At 40.3% G+C, this 17,699-nt stretch overlaps 1 protein-coding gene across 1 annotated transcript in view; it reads right to left on the bottom strand.

Moving 5' to 3' along the window:
• Positions 1–17,280, bottom strand: part of RAD50 (DNA repair-recombination protein (RAD50)) — an 80,409-nt gene extending 63,129 nt beyond the window's left edge. Inside the window, exons 1-3 of the mRNA XM_077394137.1 lie at positions 16,982–17,280; positions 16,807–16,893; positions 16,141–16,308 (exon numbers count right to left, since the gene is read on the bottom strand). Of these exons, the coding sequence (XP_077250252.1) occupies positions 16,141–16,308; positions 16,807–16,893; positions 16,982–17,104 (378 nt within the window). The 5' untranslated portion in view covers positions 17,105–17,280. The remainder of the gene's footprint in view (positions 1–16,140; positions 16,309–16,806; positions 16,894–16,981) is intronic.
• Positions 17,281–17,699: the final 419 nt, after the last annotated feature.

Raw genomic sequence — 17,699 nt, forward strand, 5'->3', positions numbered from 1 at the left:
TCTTTACTTCATTCGTATGACAATTATTAATTAATTTTTTGTTACTACTGCCCTAACGTACGGAATTCATGATTTGTAAGTCGATTACCTTGTTAAATGGTTCAGAATGGTCAAAGACATTGATATAAGTGCATTCCCCATTGATGTAGTGGTCGATCGGCCCCTACAAGGTAACAGGTATGTTACGTGCAATTACTTCAGTTTACGATACCTCCGTAAACGATTAATTCATCTTCTCGGTTTTGCTTCATGTTTTGCAGCCATGACTGTGGGCTGTTCGTTTTGAAAGAGATGGAATACATTACCCGTGACGCTAGGCTCGATTTCACCCAGAAAGATATTACGGCTATGCGAGCTTCCCTACTTTCGGAAATGTTGAATGGGGTCTATGGGAAAGTATCCCTATAAGTTGTTCACATTCTTACCTCGGAGTCATTGTTGTTGGTTGTACATGCATTAGACTTCAATTGCTTGGCGGCTGATCCGATACTTGGTCTCCTCGTTCCTGAAGTAGGTGGGGGAAATCAACCTGCTAGGGTGAGTGGATATTTTGCAAACAATTGGGAAACATCAAAATGTTCTAGTTATTCATTATGATAATTGTGCTTGTTTGCAGGTAAGGGTTGTTCCAAATCCTGGCTCTCTTCAGCGTTAGTGCCAACTTGAAGAAGTCGTGGATGAGGAATGGCTTCAACATCTGCTCCTTCAATAGCAACCTTCTAAGTGACCAGGATCGGGAGAAGCGGAAGAAGTTGCAAGAAGAATGGGGGAGATGGGAGAAGCACTGGAGACAGTTGCATGAGATGGCGAACGTAGTGATGAAGAGGAAGAATATGAAGCCAAAGAAGTGGAAGTTGAAGAAGTCGTGGATGTTACAGAAGAGATTGTCTCATATGATTTTTTAGTAGTAGTACTCATTGTTGACACTGAAATTTTTTTTTTCTTTTAACTTCTACATGTTGATTGTATCTTTATTTTGAACCCATAACTGACACAGCTGGGACTTTTTGTTTCAGCCCCTATGTTCAATGAAAGCAAGAGGCAGGTGCTAATTTTTCCCCCCGCCATTGGTCTCTCATGGGTCCATAAATGTAATCTGCAATTTATTATTTTCGCTGATATTGGCAGTACAATGTTTTGATATTAGGACGAACTCCTCTTAAAAGTTTCATTTTCTATAAGGTAGTCCGACACCAAAGATATGTGCTTTTAAGATTAACTTCTTCACATCACGAGTTTACCCCCCAAATGATCATCATTAATATGTATTACACTTATGATCTTGGGCCACAAATGATGTACACATGTGATGAAGACCATTGAATTGGTAGATCCTCGTGAAATAACCTACATGAACCCGGTCGTATACCACATGCACACTTGGCCTTGTATATGATCAACATATTCGCTGTTGTTCTGGACTTTCTTCAGAATTCCGATTTTTTTTCGGAAATCCGAAGGAACTCCAGTGTAGTTGCTATGGCACTGGACTTCGTTCGGAATGCCGAGCTAAAATTCGGAATTCCGAGAACCGAACATAGTTTCGGTCTTCCGAAGGAAGTACAGGACAATGTCAACTCTACTGGACTTCCGTCGGAAGTCCGGACGTTGGTTCGGATTTCCGACTCGGAATTCCGAATTTTGGTTCGGAATTCCGAAGCAAGCCCAGTACCATGGCAACTATACTGGACTTCCTTCGGATTTCCGGACCGGAGGTCGGAATTCCGAGTCGGACATCCGAACAAAGGTTCGGACTTCCGAAGCAAGTCCAGAACAAAGTGTACTTCCATTTGTCTCCCCTCAGAAGTCCGAACACGTTATCGGACTTCCGACCGGAGACAAGTGATATTGCGCTTCCGCTCTCATCATTCGGAAGTCCGGACGCTGGGTATGTGACGACGCATCAAATGAACGATTTAGAGGATCCAAACAATGTGGGCCGACTGACGTTTCGGTAGTGAGTAAAAACCAATGATATTGCCAACACCAATGATACATTAATGATCACTTTTACAACAGTCACGGTCAGCTGTACAACCAATGTAATACTATAAGTCTATAATAACGTTTAATTTATACAAATTCTGTGTGAGTAAATATTTATGTGCAGTATGAAGAGTCCCAAAATCAATGTCACTTTGTACAAACAAACCAACAACTCCATCCCTAAGCAAAGAAAGGAGGTGCAAATGAGACACCGGACCTACAAGAAAAACATGCAACAATCAATAAAATTATTGGTTTGATAGAGAAATCATATCGAGTGAGTAATAAGGGAACATACGTATTTTCTGTAGGTGCGGATGGACCGATGGGCGTCATATTTAACTTAAGATTTACAAGGGGGGGATTTTTGCACGTTCTTTTGTTGTGTCCACGTTCCCCACATGATTTGCAGTTGTGATGTTGTCCTAATTGTAGCCCTCTTTCCATTCGTACTTTTTTGGGTCGTCCAGGCTGTCTTCTTACTCGTGGTGGCAACACTACTTCTAAAACATGGGATGGCTCCGGCCATTGTGTGCGATCTAAAGTAGGGTGAATCACGTCGTCATATGTAGTCCGATAAGTTGAAGCCAAAAACCAATCCTGGTAGTACCTATATTTGTCCAGCTTGTTGACTCCCATGGCTGCTATGGCATGCCCACACGGCAATCCCATAATTTGGAAAAGACCACACGTACGCGTTCTCTGCTCTAAGTCCACACGATCCGTATTAGTTGACGATATCACTTCATATTCATTCCAACTACACGGCCGGGGTGTAAACTTACTGCCATACAGACATGATCTGGCTAACCATTTTTCTGCATTATGGGTCAAATGCGTTTTCCATTCAGAAGCAGCCTTGCGGCGAAGGTGGAAGTACTCTTGTACTTTCCATCTAGTGTGATCGACTAGAGCCGCGATCGGTAACTCCCATGCGCCCTTTAATACGTTGTTGAAGGACTCCGCTGCATTAGTTGTCAACATATTCCACCTAGACCCTTTAAAGTATACATTAGCCCACTTTTCTTTAGGAATCTCAGATATCCATTTCTCTGCTTTTGCGTTCTTCGCTTTAATACATTCTATCGTCTCCTTATAGTCTCTCTCCCTTAAAGCATATGCGGCTCTGGAAAAAAGTTTGCAAAGTATTTGGCTCTTAAAGGTCTTCAGGAAATTGGCATTGAGATGACGAATACAGTAGCTATGATATGATCCCGGCAATGCTTCGTCTATAGCTCTAGGCAAACCCTTCATCCTATCAGAGGAAATAGTGAATTCGTTGTTGTTTTTTTCTGCTGGTATCACCCTTTGCCGGAGTAAACGAAGAAACCATAGCCAGCTCTCATACATCTCATTCTCAACCACTGCATATGCTAACAGAAATAATCCACCGTCACCATCTACTGCAGTGGCAGCTAATAAAATTCCTTTATACTTGCCTCGCAAATGTGTCCCGTCAATTAGTATCAGTGGTCTAATTGTTCGACTGAAGGCGCGAATGCTTGGGCCGAATGACCAAAATAAAAGACAATGTATTATCTCCACCCGTCCATAGCTGACGACTTCGATATACACACATAATGGTGCCAGGATTGCATCTCTCCATCTCTTCAGCATATGCAGGAAGGATGCAGTAAGATGCTTCGGCATTTCCACACATTTTTTCGTGTATAATGACCTTCGCATTGAAAGCCTTGACATAGCTTATGGTTATACCCCACTTATCCTTAATGTATGCTCTTATCAAAGTAGGCCTCACGTCTCCTGGGCAGGGAAATAACCCAAGACAGGTGTCTGCTGCCCAAGCTGCTGTGACAAGGGGATGGTCATTACCCCTCATAGTACCTGAGCATGTATGCTCTGGCACAAACCGTTTTACCATAACATGATCCAAACAAATTCTCCCACTGATTCTGAAGGGGCAACTTTTATCCTTGCATCTAACAGCATACTTTGTAGGCTTTGAATCTACTGGGACGAATACAAACTTCCGTTCAATTGCGTACTCTTTCACTTTGTTCTTAAATACTTTCAAATTCGGGAAGATTCCCCCCACCTTCATCTCCTCAAGTCCTATACATCCCTCATTTAATTCATCTACAACCATCTCATCTACTTCCAACCGCTCCCTTCTATATGTATTACACAACGGGTCGCCCACAACGTTCTGTAGACCAACGAGGGGGCGTACAGCTTCGCACTCATCTTCCTTACCAAAGTCACCTTCGCTTTCACTGTCCTCAACGAAGTCATCATCACCCTTTATACTGTTACCATCCTCGCATTCAATCGCATCACTAACATGCATATCACTATGGAAATCCCTGCTGAACTCTGCATCATGTCTGCACAGTAGAGAGTACGTTACAATGCATATTGTATGAGAGAAACATAAAACTGGCGAAGTAAATGTAATTAGTAATTACAAAATTACATGGCAGTGCTCATATGTTGAGTTGTATTTTCCTCTGTCACATTAAAAATAGGGTCCTCATAGTCTTGGTTCAAGTCCACTGAATATCTTTTCGGATTCCGAGGAATATTGGTATCTACTCGGTTTATGCCCAATATTTGTATGTTCTTCGGAGCACCAACGTCATTTCGATTAGGTGTTGCTGACGGCCTGACGCTGCACGGATGGATTTATTTATGAGGTTCAATGGCGGTTCAAGAGGAGGAGAAGAAGGTTCACAAATATTTCCATCTAAAATAGGATCTTCATAATGTTGAATTCGATCCCTCATATTCCTAAGCAATGACAAATGTCACATCACCTAATAGTGTAATGGAATGAGAGTTCACAGAATGAAAATTTCCACCTCACTGAATATTTTACCTCCGGATGGGGATCGGTGCAGAACTAATTCCTCCTACTCTGTACTCTTTGGTTATGTACAGGCTCATACAATTGAAGAGGCTATTCTCAAAAAGCATCATCACCATAGCTAGGTCATCGTCATTTCGAATGTCGTACAACACGATTTGATATGGATCCACGACATATCGACATTTTATAGATTGTGAGATACCGGTTGCTGTGGTATGAATTTTTTGGTGAACTAGAGACTCAAATTCTGCAAATTTTATATTCCGATTCACAATTAAAGACATCTTCGTCCCGCCAATATACTCAAATGATACTTTATCCTTCAAGTATCCATCAACGTGTAACATAAAAGAAGCCCTTCTTTCCACCATTTTCGCAAACCCTATTAGGATAAGAACCAATATGAAACCCTCATAAAATTAGAATACAAAGTAATATATGAACAACCATTTACAATGATACAACCACAATTGGAACAATAAGTTACACTCTTCGAAGCACATTTTATTCCTTCGAACCACAGCGGATCCACATTTTATACCTCAGAACCACATTTTATACCCCGGGAACCATTTCGGATTCACATTTTATACCTCTGAACCACTACGGAACCACATTTTACACCCCACAACCACTATGGAACCACATTTTATACCACGTAACCAGTACGGGATCACATTTTCTACCCCGCAACCACTCCTGAACCACATTTTATACCTCGGAACCACTACGGAACCACATTTTTTACCCCGGAACCTCTAGGGAACCACATTTTTAACCCTGGAACCACTTCGGGACCACATTTTATACTCTGGAACCATTAGGGAACCACATTTCATACCTCAGAAACCACTAGGGATCCATATTCTCTACCCTGGAACCACTACGGAACCACATTTTATACCTCGGAACCACATTTTATACCTCGGAACCACATTTTATACCCCGGAACCACTACGGAACCACATTTCATACACAAGAACGACTAGGGAACCACATTTTATAACCCGCAACCACTACGGAACCACATTTTATACCTCAAAACCAGTAGGGAACCACATTTTCTACTCTGGAACCACTAGGGATCTATATTCTCTACACTGGAACCACTAGGGAACCACATTTTATACACCGGAACCACTTGGGAACCACATCTTATTTCCCGGAACCACTTCAAAACAACATTTTATACGCCGGAACCACTAGGGCACCACATTTCATACACCGGAACTACTAGGGAACCATATTTTATACCCCGGAACGACTACGGCACCACATTTTATACCTCAGAACCACTACGGAACCACATTTTCTACCTCGGAACCACTACGGAACCACATTTTCTACCGCGGAACCACTACGAAACGACATTTCATACACAAGAACCACTAGGTAACCACATTTTCTACCGCGGAACCACTAGGGAACGACATTTCATACACCGGAACCACTAGGGAACCACATTTTACAACCCGCAACCACTACGGAACCACATTTTATACCTCGGAACCACTACGGAACAACATTTTCTACCCCGGAACCACTACGGAACCACATTTTATACCCTAGAACCTCTAGGGAACCACATTTTATAACCCGCAACCACTACGGAACCACATTTTATACCTCAGAACCACTAGGGTACCACATTTTCTACCCCGGAACCACTAGGGATCTATATTCTCTACACTGGAACCACATTTTATACACCGGAACCACTTGGGAACCACATCTTATTTCCCGGAACCACTTCAAAACAACATTTTATACGCCGGAACCACTAGGGCACCACATTTCATACACCGGAACCACTAGGGAACCATATTTTACACCCCGGAACGACTACGGCACCACATTTTATACCTCAGAACCACTACGGAACCACATTTTCTACCCCGGAACCACTACGGAACCACATTTCATACACCGGAACCACTAGAGAACCACATTTTACAACCCGCAACCACCACGGAACCACATTTTATACCTCAGAACCACTAGGGAACCACATTTTATACCCCGCAACCACTACAGAACCACATTTTATACATCGGAACCACTACGGAACCACATTTTCTACCCCGGAAGCACTAGGGAACCACATTTCATACACCGGAATCACTACGGAACCACATTTTATAACCCGTAACCACTTCGGAACCACATTTTTTACCCCATGACCACTCGGGAACCACATTTTATACCCCGGAACCACTACGGAAACACATTTTATACCTCGGAACCACTAGGGAACCATATTTTTTACCCTGGACCCACAACGGAACCACATTTTATACATCGGGACCACTAGGGAACCACATTTTATACCCCGCAACCACTACGGAACCACATTTTATACCTCAGAACCACTAGGAAACCACATTTTCTACCCCGCAACCAGTAGGGAACCACATTTTTTACCCCATGACCACTCGGGAACCATATTTTATACCCAGGAACGACTAGGGAAACACATTTTATACCTCAGAACCACTACGGAACCATATTTTCTACCCTTGAACCACTACGGAACCACATTTTATACACCGGAACCACTACGGAACCACATCTTATACCCCAGAACCACTAGGGAACCTAATTTTATACCCCGGAACCACTGCAGAACCACATTTTATACCTCAAAACCACTAGGGAAAAACATTTTCTACCCCAGAACCAGTACGGAACCACATTTTTTACCCATCACCACTCGGGAACCACATTTTTTACCCCGCAACCACTACGGAAACACATTTTATACCTCGGAACCACTAGGGAACCATATTTCTACCCTCGAACCACTACGGAACCACATTTTATACACCGGAACCACTACAGAACGACATCTTATACCCCTCAACCACTACGGAACCACATTTTATACCCGGGAATAACTACGAAACCACATTTTATACCCCACAACCACTACGGAAACACATTTTATACTTCGGAACCACTACGGAACCATATTCTCTACCCTGGAACCACTAGGGAACCACATTTTTACCCCGGGACCACTCGGGAACCACATTTTATACCCCGGAACCAGTACGAAAACACATTTTATACCCCGCAACCACTCCGGAACCACATTTTCTACCACGGAACCACTAGAGAACCACATTTTCTACCGCGGAACCACTACGGAACCACAATTCATACCCAGGAACCACTAGGGAACCGCATTCCATACCCCGCAACCACTACGGAACCACATTTTATACGTCACAACCAGTAGGGAACCACATTTTCTACCCCGGAACCACTAGGGAACCACATGTTTGACCCCAGAACCACATGTTTGACCCCGTCACCACTCGGGAACCATATTTTATACCCCGGAACCACTACGAAACCATATTTTATACCCCTGAACCACATTTTATACCACGGAACCACTAGAGAACCACATTTTATACCCCGGAACCAGTAGGGAACCATATTTTATACCCCGCAACCACTACGGAACCACATTTCATACCTGAACCAAATTTTATACCCTGGAACCTCTACGGAACCACATTTTCAACCCCGGAACCACTTGGGAACCACATTTTATACGCCGGAACCACTAGGGAACCATATTTCATACCCCAGAACCACTACGGAACCACATTTTATACCCTAAAACCTAGTACGGAACCAAATTTTATACCTCCGAACCACTGAGGAACCACATTTTACACGCCGGACCCAGCACAAAGCGACATTTTCTACCCCGGAACCGGTACGAACCAAATTGGGTAGAAACAAGTAATGGTCTTTTTCCAACAGAGAATATGGTGGTTCTAACTTTCTTTTAAAACCCAACAAAACAATGGAAACAATTATACAATACAACCAACATAGAACAACTTGGGTAATTTCTCTCTTTTTCCAACACAAAACAATGAAAACCTTCATAAAATGTTCAAACCCAACAAAACTGAAAACCTCCATAAAATGTAAAATCCCAACAAAATATGAAAACCTTCATAAACTGTTAAACCCTATCGAAGTAGAGGAGCATGGACATACTTGGAGCTATGTTTATCACCGACGTTCAAATTTCTCACAAGTAATGGTGTTTTTTTTTAACAAAATACAATGGGATTAGAGCTTCCAAAGGATAGGGATTGGCTGCACTGGTATTTTTCACGTTGCCTGGGTGAGGTGAGGAAGAAGAAAGAAAAACGTGGGGATTAGAGCTTCCAACGGATGGGAATGGCTGCACTGGTATTTTTCACATTGGCTGTAACACCATCTTAGAACGGGATCTCGGTTATGGTGAAACATTGGAAAAAAAAACAAAAAACAAAAACAGTTACAAATCAAATCAACGAATTAAAAAAAATCAAATTAAAGAATGTAAAAAAGAAAAAGAAGAAGAAGAAGAGAAGGAAGCAAATCAAAAAAAGATACAAAACAGCTACAGAAACATGCATGCTTTTCAAAGTTCTTGATGTTCTTAGTTCTTACACTTCTTCGGCCAGATCACAAAAGAATCATGGTTAACAACGTTCTTGACCGGACATTGCAAATTTCTCAGACGGCAATCCAGGAAGAATCATTTTTCAGTTTTTTTGTAAAGAGCTGAGCTATCTGAGCATATTTTTTTAATCTCGACCCTAAAGTGAAGGCCGAGTTGTTACACAACCTCACAAAATTTATAATTGTTACCAAAATGAGTTCCTGATCTTTTTTTCAATAACCTCTCTCCTATCCTGTTTCTAGTAACAGCTATCTTGCTCTCCTCTGCTGTTTCTTATTTCTAGCAGTGAATTATTAAAATCATATATGAGAATATCAAATTGTATTTGACCAAATAAACTCATAATACCCATATACTTACCGATGCTAATATAAGTATAGGTCTTTGGGCTTTTTCAGTTTCTGCCAATATCAAGTTTTCAAGGAACTCTTAGCATGTAAAATTCCTTTCAAAAGAAATAAAATAGAAGATTAAAAAGCAATGCTAGAAAAAATTGCTTATTGAATTATAAATTACTCTTTTTTAAAACGTTAAAGATGATACCTCTTCCTCTTGCACTCGCAAAATCTGAGGAGGTGAGGAAGAAGAAAGAAAAACGTGGGGACTAGAGCTTCCAAAGGATGACAATGGCTGCACTGGTATTTTTCACCTTGGTTGGGTGAGGAGAGGAAGAAGAAAGAAAACCGTGGGGATTAGACCTTCCAAAGGATGGGAATGGCTCTGCTATTTTTGACGTTCCCTGGGTAAGGTGAGGAAGAAGAAAGAAAAAGAGCTTAAGAAATGGTGGGAAAATGAATGAAAGTGAGGGTATATTTGTCATTAAACTGATACTCTCTCACCTCCCAGCCCTTTTTTAATAATTTTTAAATATCTACCCTTTATTAACAATTTAGCATAATATTTGCATTTTTTTAATCATTTGCCCTAATTAATTTAGTCGCTACAAATTAGCAATAGAAGTAAAATGTAAAAAAAAAAAAAAAAAAACAAATGAAATGTTTGTTTGAAGCCCCATAGAACTCTATGCTCATTATTAACTATAACGGTATTGATACTTGTATCTTGGTCAAAACTCAAAATAGCAATCACATTCAAACATATGTCACACTCTCCGTACTAACTATAATGCTTGATAGAGTCAAATATTGGCAACGTTTTTTTAGTATTAAAAGCACATTGCCCACTATAACTGTGAGTATGTGAGTCTTATAGATCCTATTTTAGATTGCATCTCCTAAGTCAAATCTAGTTAAGTTATATACTTATATGTATTTTATCTATACATGCCTTGTAGTTTATCTCATGATGTAGGATACCCTTATCCCTATCCGGGTCCAACATTTTGGAAAAGGTCGAATTGTATGTCCGTTCATGCATCGTGTCAATATTTAGGAATCATATGTTTTCTCATATCCATTAGGAAGGCAACACATTGTCCAACAGTCTGGTTAATGTTGGGATTTCTTGCTATAATGGTTATATCTTGACACTATATACCTAACATTGAGCTTATTTGGTGCCTTTTTTTAGGCATAGGAAAGGAGAAAGAAAACATCATGCGGAGATGGAACGCCATGAAACAAACAGCAAAAGCAAGCAACAAAGACTCAAGAGAGAGGGGTGATGATCAAAGACTACGAAGTTTGCCCCCTTACCCCACTACCAGGAAGCGAATCATCCTCACCATTGGCAAAGCAAAAAACTTGATGGTTTGATGTCATGTGCACATCAATAATTGCCAATATTTCCTCAATCGAGAAGGTTTGACAATGTTTATTTTGAAAGGTTGGACTAGACTTGGGATAAATATCCCAAGATGCCTATGTACCTCGTGGAAGAGGATCAACCTAACGTAGTTCAGAAACAGACTTTCCTAATACACTCTTAAAATCCTTTTGACCTTTCAGATGTTTTTGTGTCTTTTGAAATGTTTCAATGTTTTTGAGTTTTGAGTGTTTTCAATGTTTTTTTGTATTTTTACAGTTTCACCCTTTCAGCTAAAGGGAACCTATATGTCCACACTCCGTATTCCACAGCATAGCGGAGTATCAACACCAAGGACAGAATCCTTAGAACTAAAGGGTATACTCTTATCTAAAGAACAGGCTCCTAAAAGAAAAGGACAGACTCCTATACTCTATAAGGGGTAGGACAGACTCCTAAACTCTGTAAGAGCAGGACAGACTCCTGAACTCTGCAAGGTTAGGACAGACTCCTAAACTTTGTAAGTGTAGGACAGACTCCTAAACTCTGTAAGGGTAGGACAGAATCCTATGACTTTATGAAAGTAGGACAGACTCTTAATGCTAAAGGACCAACTCCTAACTAGAGGACAGACTAATGGTTTATGAGATAGACTCCTAAACAATCAACACTAAAAGGGGTACAAGTAAGTCAAAGCACAACTAACACTCTATAGTTGGGATATGGAATTAAGCAAGCCTGATTAGGACTTGCTTATTAGTATTGGTTTAGAATTGTTTGGGGTTAATAATTAAGAGGTGGGATTTTTGGTAGGTTAGGGTACGATTTGAGGAGTATTTATTTGTTGAATGATGAAAAAACTCCTGAAGTGGTGCAAAGGAGAGTGATAGGAGCCCTAAATTTTAAGTTGAGTTAATCCAGTTTCTTCTTTGTTTCTTCCCTATGGTTTGAATTCATTATACCTCTGCCATACCTCTCACGTTGTTAGTTCAATGGGCATAGAAACAAGAAAGAAACAGAATTTTTGCCATGCCATCCATTTATAGTTCTAAGATTAATGACCTAACATTTGGATAAACAGCTATAAGGCCCCACTTGGCACTTGCCATTTGACCTTTGTTTCTACCATTAACTGTTAATGTGTGGAGAAGAGTTCCAGTTCCAACTCTATCCAATAAAAACCCTCATAATTCAGGACACTATATTTGTGAAACAACCAGTTACTCAAATCCCAAAGCTTAAGCCGTTAGAGTTTGTATTATTTAATCATTTATATTTCAACACTCCCCCTCACTAGCGGCCCCTCTTTTTTGGGTTGGCCGTACACGTGGATTTTTAATATCAAGGAGTTGTTGCTTGTTGGGTTTTGAACCCTAGCTCTAATACCATGAGAAACAACCAAGTACTCCAAAAGCTTAAGCTGTTAAAGTTGGTGTTATTTAATCATTTATACTTCAAACATATTCAAATTGATGGTTTATATATATATATATATATATATATATATATATATATAGAGAGAGAGAGAGAGAAGGGTTCCTGCGCTCGAGTGCAGATAGCTTATCTGCGCTCGAGTGCAAGAAACAAGGGCCTCATCGTTGGGGTGATCCTAAGCATTCATTTGAAAGGCCCCATCATGGATGGGGTGTGTACCAAAAATCAGCTTCATTGGATCATCATAGGGTGCCCATTTGTGGGGGTGACAATGGACAGATACTGTTTGTCCACTAATCTGCCCATTTTTTCACCCCACAGATGGACACCCTAAGATGATTTAATGGAGCTGATTTTTTGTGGACACCCTATCCATGAAAGGGCCTTCCAAATGAATGCTTTGGATCCCCCAACAATGTGGGCCCACTCCTATTTTTGCACTCGAGCGCAGATAAGCTTATCTGCTCGAGCACAGAAACCCTTTAATCATATATTATATATATATATAGCAGAAGAGAAAAAGAGAGAATTATTTTAATTTCTCCCAAAATTCTAATAGAATTACACATCACTTTTTTTGACTTTTTTTTACAAAGGCACCCATTCAACCCAAATATTTTCAATCATACCCCCTGCTTTATGCTTTTTTAACAAAGGCACCCATTAAAGCCACATAATTTCAATCCTACCCCCCTCCTTTATGCTTTTTTAATTATGGAAACCTCTATAGATTGGAGAGCTAGGATCAGCCTATGGAAATGATTTTAAGGGCACAACCTATTGATGTTGTGTTCCATCACATGGACGGTTGGGATCAACCTATGATGTGGTCCGTACAGTTCTTTGTCGGCCCGTGCATCGCACGGGGTTTTCTACCAGTATATATATATATACGTCAAAAACTCCTGTGGGCCCATATTTTGGGGGTGATCCAAAGCATTCATTTGAAAGGCTCTATCATGGATAGGGTGTGTACCCATGGTTTTAAATTTCCGCCGAAACGCGAAATATTTCGGTTTCAGTGGAAAACGAAACGAAATTCACAATGAGTCGGAAAAGTACCAAACTTCGCCGAAACGTTTAGGAAATTTCGGCCGAAACGTTTTGTTTCGGTAAAATTTCGGAAATTTCGGTGAAAAGTTTCGGTGAAGTACAAAATTTCACCGAAATTTAGGTGAAATTTTTACAAGATTTCGTCCGAAATTTCATACCGAAACCGAGATTTAAAACCTTGTGTGTACCAAAAATCAGGTCCATAGGATCATCCTAACCCTTCCATTTGTGGAGGAGAAAATGGCTGTCCATTTTCCCCTCCACAAATGGAAGGGTTAGGATGATCCAATGGAGCTGGTTTTTTATAGACACCCTATCCATGATAGGGGCTTCCAAATGAATGCTTTGGATCCCCCCAACAATGTGGGCCCACACCTGTTTCTGAGCTCAAGCTTAGATAAGCTTATCTGAGCTCGAGCTCAAAAACAGTATTCTCATATATATCAAGTGTTCCTGACCTATAGCTTAGATAAGCTTATCTGAGCTATAGCTCAAAACCACATGTGGCCCTACATTTTTTGGGGGATCCAAAGCATTCATTTGGAAGGCCCTTCCAAGGATAGGGTGTGAACCAAAAATCAGCCCTGTATGATCATCCTAACCCTGCCATTTGTGGAGGGAAAAAATGGGCAGAAACATGGGCACAAATTGTCTATCAATTTTCCCCTCCACCATTGATTGGGTTAGGATGATCATACAGGGCTGGTTTTTGGTACACATCCTATCCGTGGAAGGGCCTTCCAAATGAATGCTTTGGATCCCCCCAAAAATGTGGGGCCACATGTGGTTTTGAGGTATAGTTCAGATAAGCTTATCTGAGCTATCCGTGGAAGGGCCTTCCAAATGAATGCTTTGGATCCCCCCCAAAAATGTGGGGCCACATGTGGTTTTGAGCTATAGTACAGATAAGCTTATCTGAGCTATAGTACAGATAAGCTTATCTGAGCTACAGTACAGATAAGCTTATCTGAGCTATAGCTCTCTCTCTCTCTCTCTCTCTCTCTCTCTCTCTCTCTCTCTCTCTCTTTATATATATATATATATATATATATATATATATATATATATATACACACACACTAGTAAAAAACCCCGTGCGATGCACGGGCCGACAAAGAACTGTACGGACCACGTCATAGGTTGATCCAAACCGTCCATGTGATGGAACACAACATAAATAGGTTGTGCCCCAAAAATCATTTCCATAGGCTGATCCTAGCCCTCCAATCTATAGAGGTTTCCATAATTCCTCTTAAATCGGATGGTTAAGATCACCCTATAGATTTTTTATTAAAAACCCATAAACGAGGGGGGTAAGATTGAAATTATGTGGCTTTAATGGGTGCCTTTGTTAAAAAGCATAAAGGAAGGGGTAAGATTAAAAATATGTGAGTTGAATGGGTGCATTTGTTAAAAAAAGTCAAAAAAGATGATGTGTAATTCTCATAGAATTTTCAAAAAAATCTCTTCTTTTCTCTTCTGCTATATATATATATATATATATATATATATATATATATATATATATAGAGAGAGAGAGAGAGAGAGAGAGGAAAGTGCTCCTAAGCTATAGCTTAGATAAGATATAGCTCAAAAACACATGTGGCCCCACATTTTTTGGGGATCCAAAGCATTCATTTGGAAGGCCCTTCTATGGATAGGGCCTGTACCAAAAATCAGCCCTATAGGATCATCCTAACCCTGCCATCTGTTGAGGGAAAAAATGGGCAGAAGACACACAGTGTCTGTCCATTTTCCACTCCACCTTTGATTGGGTTAGGATGATCATATAGGGCTGATTTTTGGTACACACCCTATCCATGGAAGGGCCTTCCAAATGAATGCTTTGGATCTCCCAAAAAATGTGGGGCCACATGTGTTTTTGAGCTATAGCTTAGATAAGCTATATCGATTGAGGAGAAGATGAGAGAGTACCGCTTAAGATGGTTTGGACATATCCAACGTAGGCCTTTGGATGCTCCAGTGAGAAGAGGTGACCCGTGCCAAATTGATGGAGTAAAAATGGGGCAAACCGAAAACAACTTCATTTTTTGTTGTTCTTATGGTCTAGGGTATATCGTGACCTCTCATGCTATGTAATTGCAAGTTGGGACTCCTGATCCCCAATGTAATTCGTATGGTATAAATACAATTGTCACTTTTCAAAAAAAAAAAAAAATAGGAGCTCTAAATTTTAAGTTGAGAAGAGTTTCAGTTCCAAATCTATCCAATAAAAAACCTCATCATTCTGGACACTATATTTGTGAAACAACCATTTACTCGGATCCAAAAGCTTAAACTGTTAGAGTTTGTATTATTTAATCATTTATATTTCAAAACTCTCCATCACTAGTGGCCCCTCTTTTTGGGGGTTGGCCATACACGAGGGTTTTTAATGTGTTGCTTGTTGGGTTTTGAACCCTAGCTCTAATACCATGAGAAACAACCAAGTACTCCAAAAGCTTAAGCTGTTAAAGTTGGTGCTATTTAATCATTTATACTTTAAAGTTTAAACATATTCAAATCGCTGGTTGATCCAAATATATATACAGAGAGAGAGAGAGCAGGAACGAGTAATTTTATTGTAAGAGCAACGAAAAAATGGAAAGAAATAAAATGAATGAATTTTTTTCCCGAAAATTCGAACCAAGGGAGCGAAGATTACCTCTCCAGTGTGAGGATTAATGGTCTGCAAGACGCTCTCGATGGCCTTGTACTCCATCTTGGATGCCTTTTGTGTTAACTGGAACGATCTTATGCAGACCACATCCTTGGCTGCCGCTGTCTTGAATCGCAGCTTTATCTGTGCTTTCGTTTCCGTTTCCCCAGCAACCTGTGGTGATGATAAATTACCAAAATTAGAAAGAAAAAAAAAAAACGTGTATACGGACACCATATAATCTCACATTTTTCTAATATGCGTTCATAAAACATATGAAAAAAATTCTATGACAGTGTAGGGTTAGCATTGTCTCGATTAATAATTCGTAAGGCCGCGTTCTTTAACCCTCCAAAAATTCTATGATCTGCTCCGCTAGTTTCTCCGTTTAGGGTTTAGGGTTTATGACTCTAGAGTGGAAAAATATTCATATTTTTCACAAAATTCTCCGAAAATTATATTCATTGATTTTTCGTCTTTAGCGGGGAACACACATGAAGAATTGCATTCAGTAACCCCGATTTGGTCTGCCATATTCCCCGTTTAGGGTTTAGGATTTAGGGTTTCGACCCTCGAGCGGGAAAATATTCAGATTTTGCACAAAATTCTCAAAGTGAAGCGGAGTGAAAAAAATTTAGAAAAAAGGGAAAAAAATATGAATGGGAATTAGACCTTGGGATCGTGAATGAAACTCTGACCAGACCTCGCATTTGGAGGAAGCTCTCCAGTGAGAGAGAGCTTTAAGCATTCGATGATTGTCTGAAAATGGTGAGAGAAATTCAGAAAAAATATAAAGATGAAAAGGAAATGGAGAACAGAGAGAGAGAAGGAATGATGTAGATATTACGGTTTTTCCAGCCCCGTTTGGTCCGACGATTAGGGTTAGGGGTTTATAGAAGGTGATGACATGTTTGTTCTCCGGATCGAAGCTCCGGATCCCTTTGATAAGCATCTTGTCCACCGTACTCATCTTCTCAAACAATCAGATTCAAAAACCCTAATTCCAATGAATAGAGAGAGGCAGAGAGATGAAAGGGTTTTCCATTACAGAAGAAAAACTCCCGGGTTGCCAAGGTTTTTGTGTGTTTGATTGTTGGAATTCGGTGCTGGAATCGGAATCTGATTCCGATTATGTCTAATTCCGAAGTTTGGTCCAAAAAAGAGGGAATTCAATTGAGGGGGAAATGCAGGGATATGTGGTAATCTAGGAGGGACCAAATTACAATACTTAGGTATTTTGGGCGTCAGGGCATGTTTGGTATTTTGGGTCAAAGAGGGACCAAATTATAATATCGGTGAAACTCACCATTTTTTCCTCCTTGTGATTTTAGGGGAATGCTTCATTTGGGAATCGGGAGCGACCTCATTGTACAATTTGGGAATAATTTGCAATCCAGGAGGGACCAAATTACAATAAACTTCCGACAGGTCTTTAAATATTAAAAGACAAGACGCGTTAGTGAATATATCAAAACATGGTTGTGCTGATATCATTTCCCTTTTTTCAAGTTAAAAGTTAGCTTGTAGAGTCTGTTTCGGCATTTCACATTTTTCTTGGAGTGGAC

The sequence above is a fragment of the Tasmannia lanceolata genome, unplaced genomic scaffold, assembly GCF_043159265.1.
Source record: "Tasmannia lanceolata isolate RefF3 unplaced genomic scaffold, GAP_Taslan_0.1 ptg000013l, whole genome shotgun sequence".
In the NCBI taxonomy this organism is placed as follows: Eukaryota; Viridiplantae; Streptophyta; class Magnoliopsida; order Canellales; family Winteraceae; genus Tasmannia; species Tasmannia lanceolata.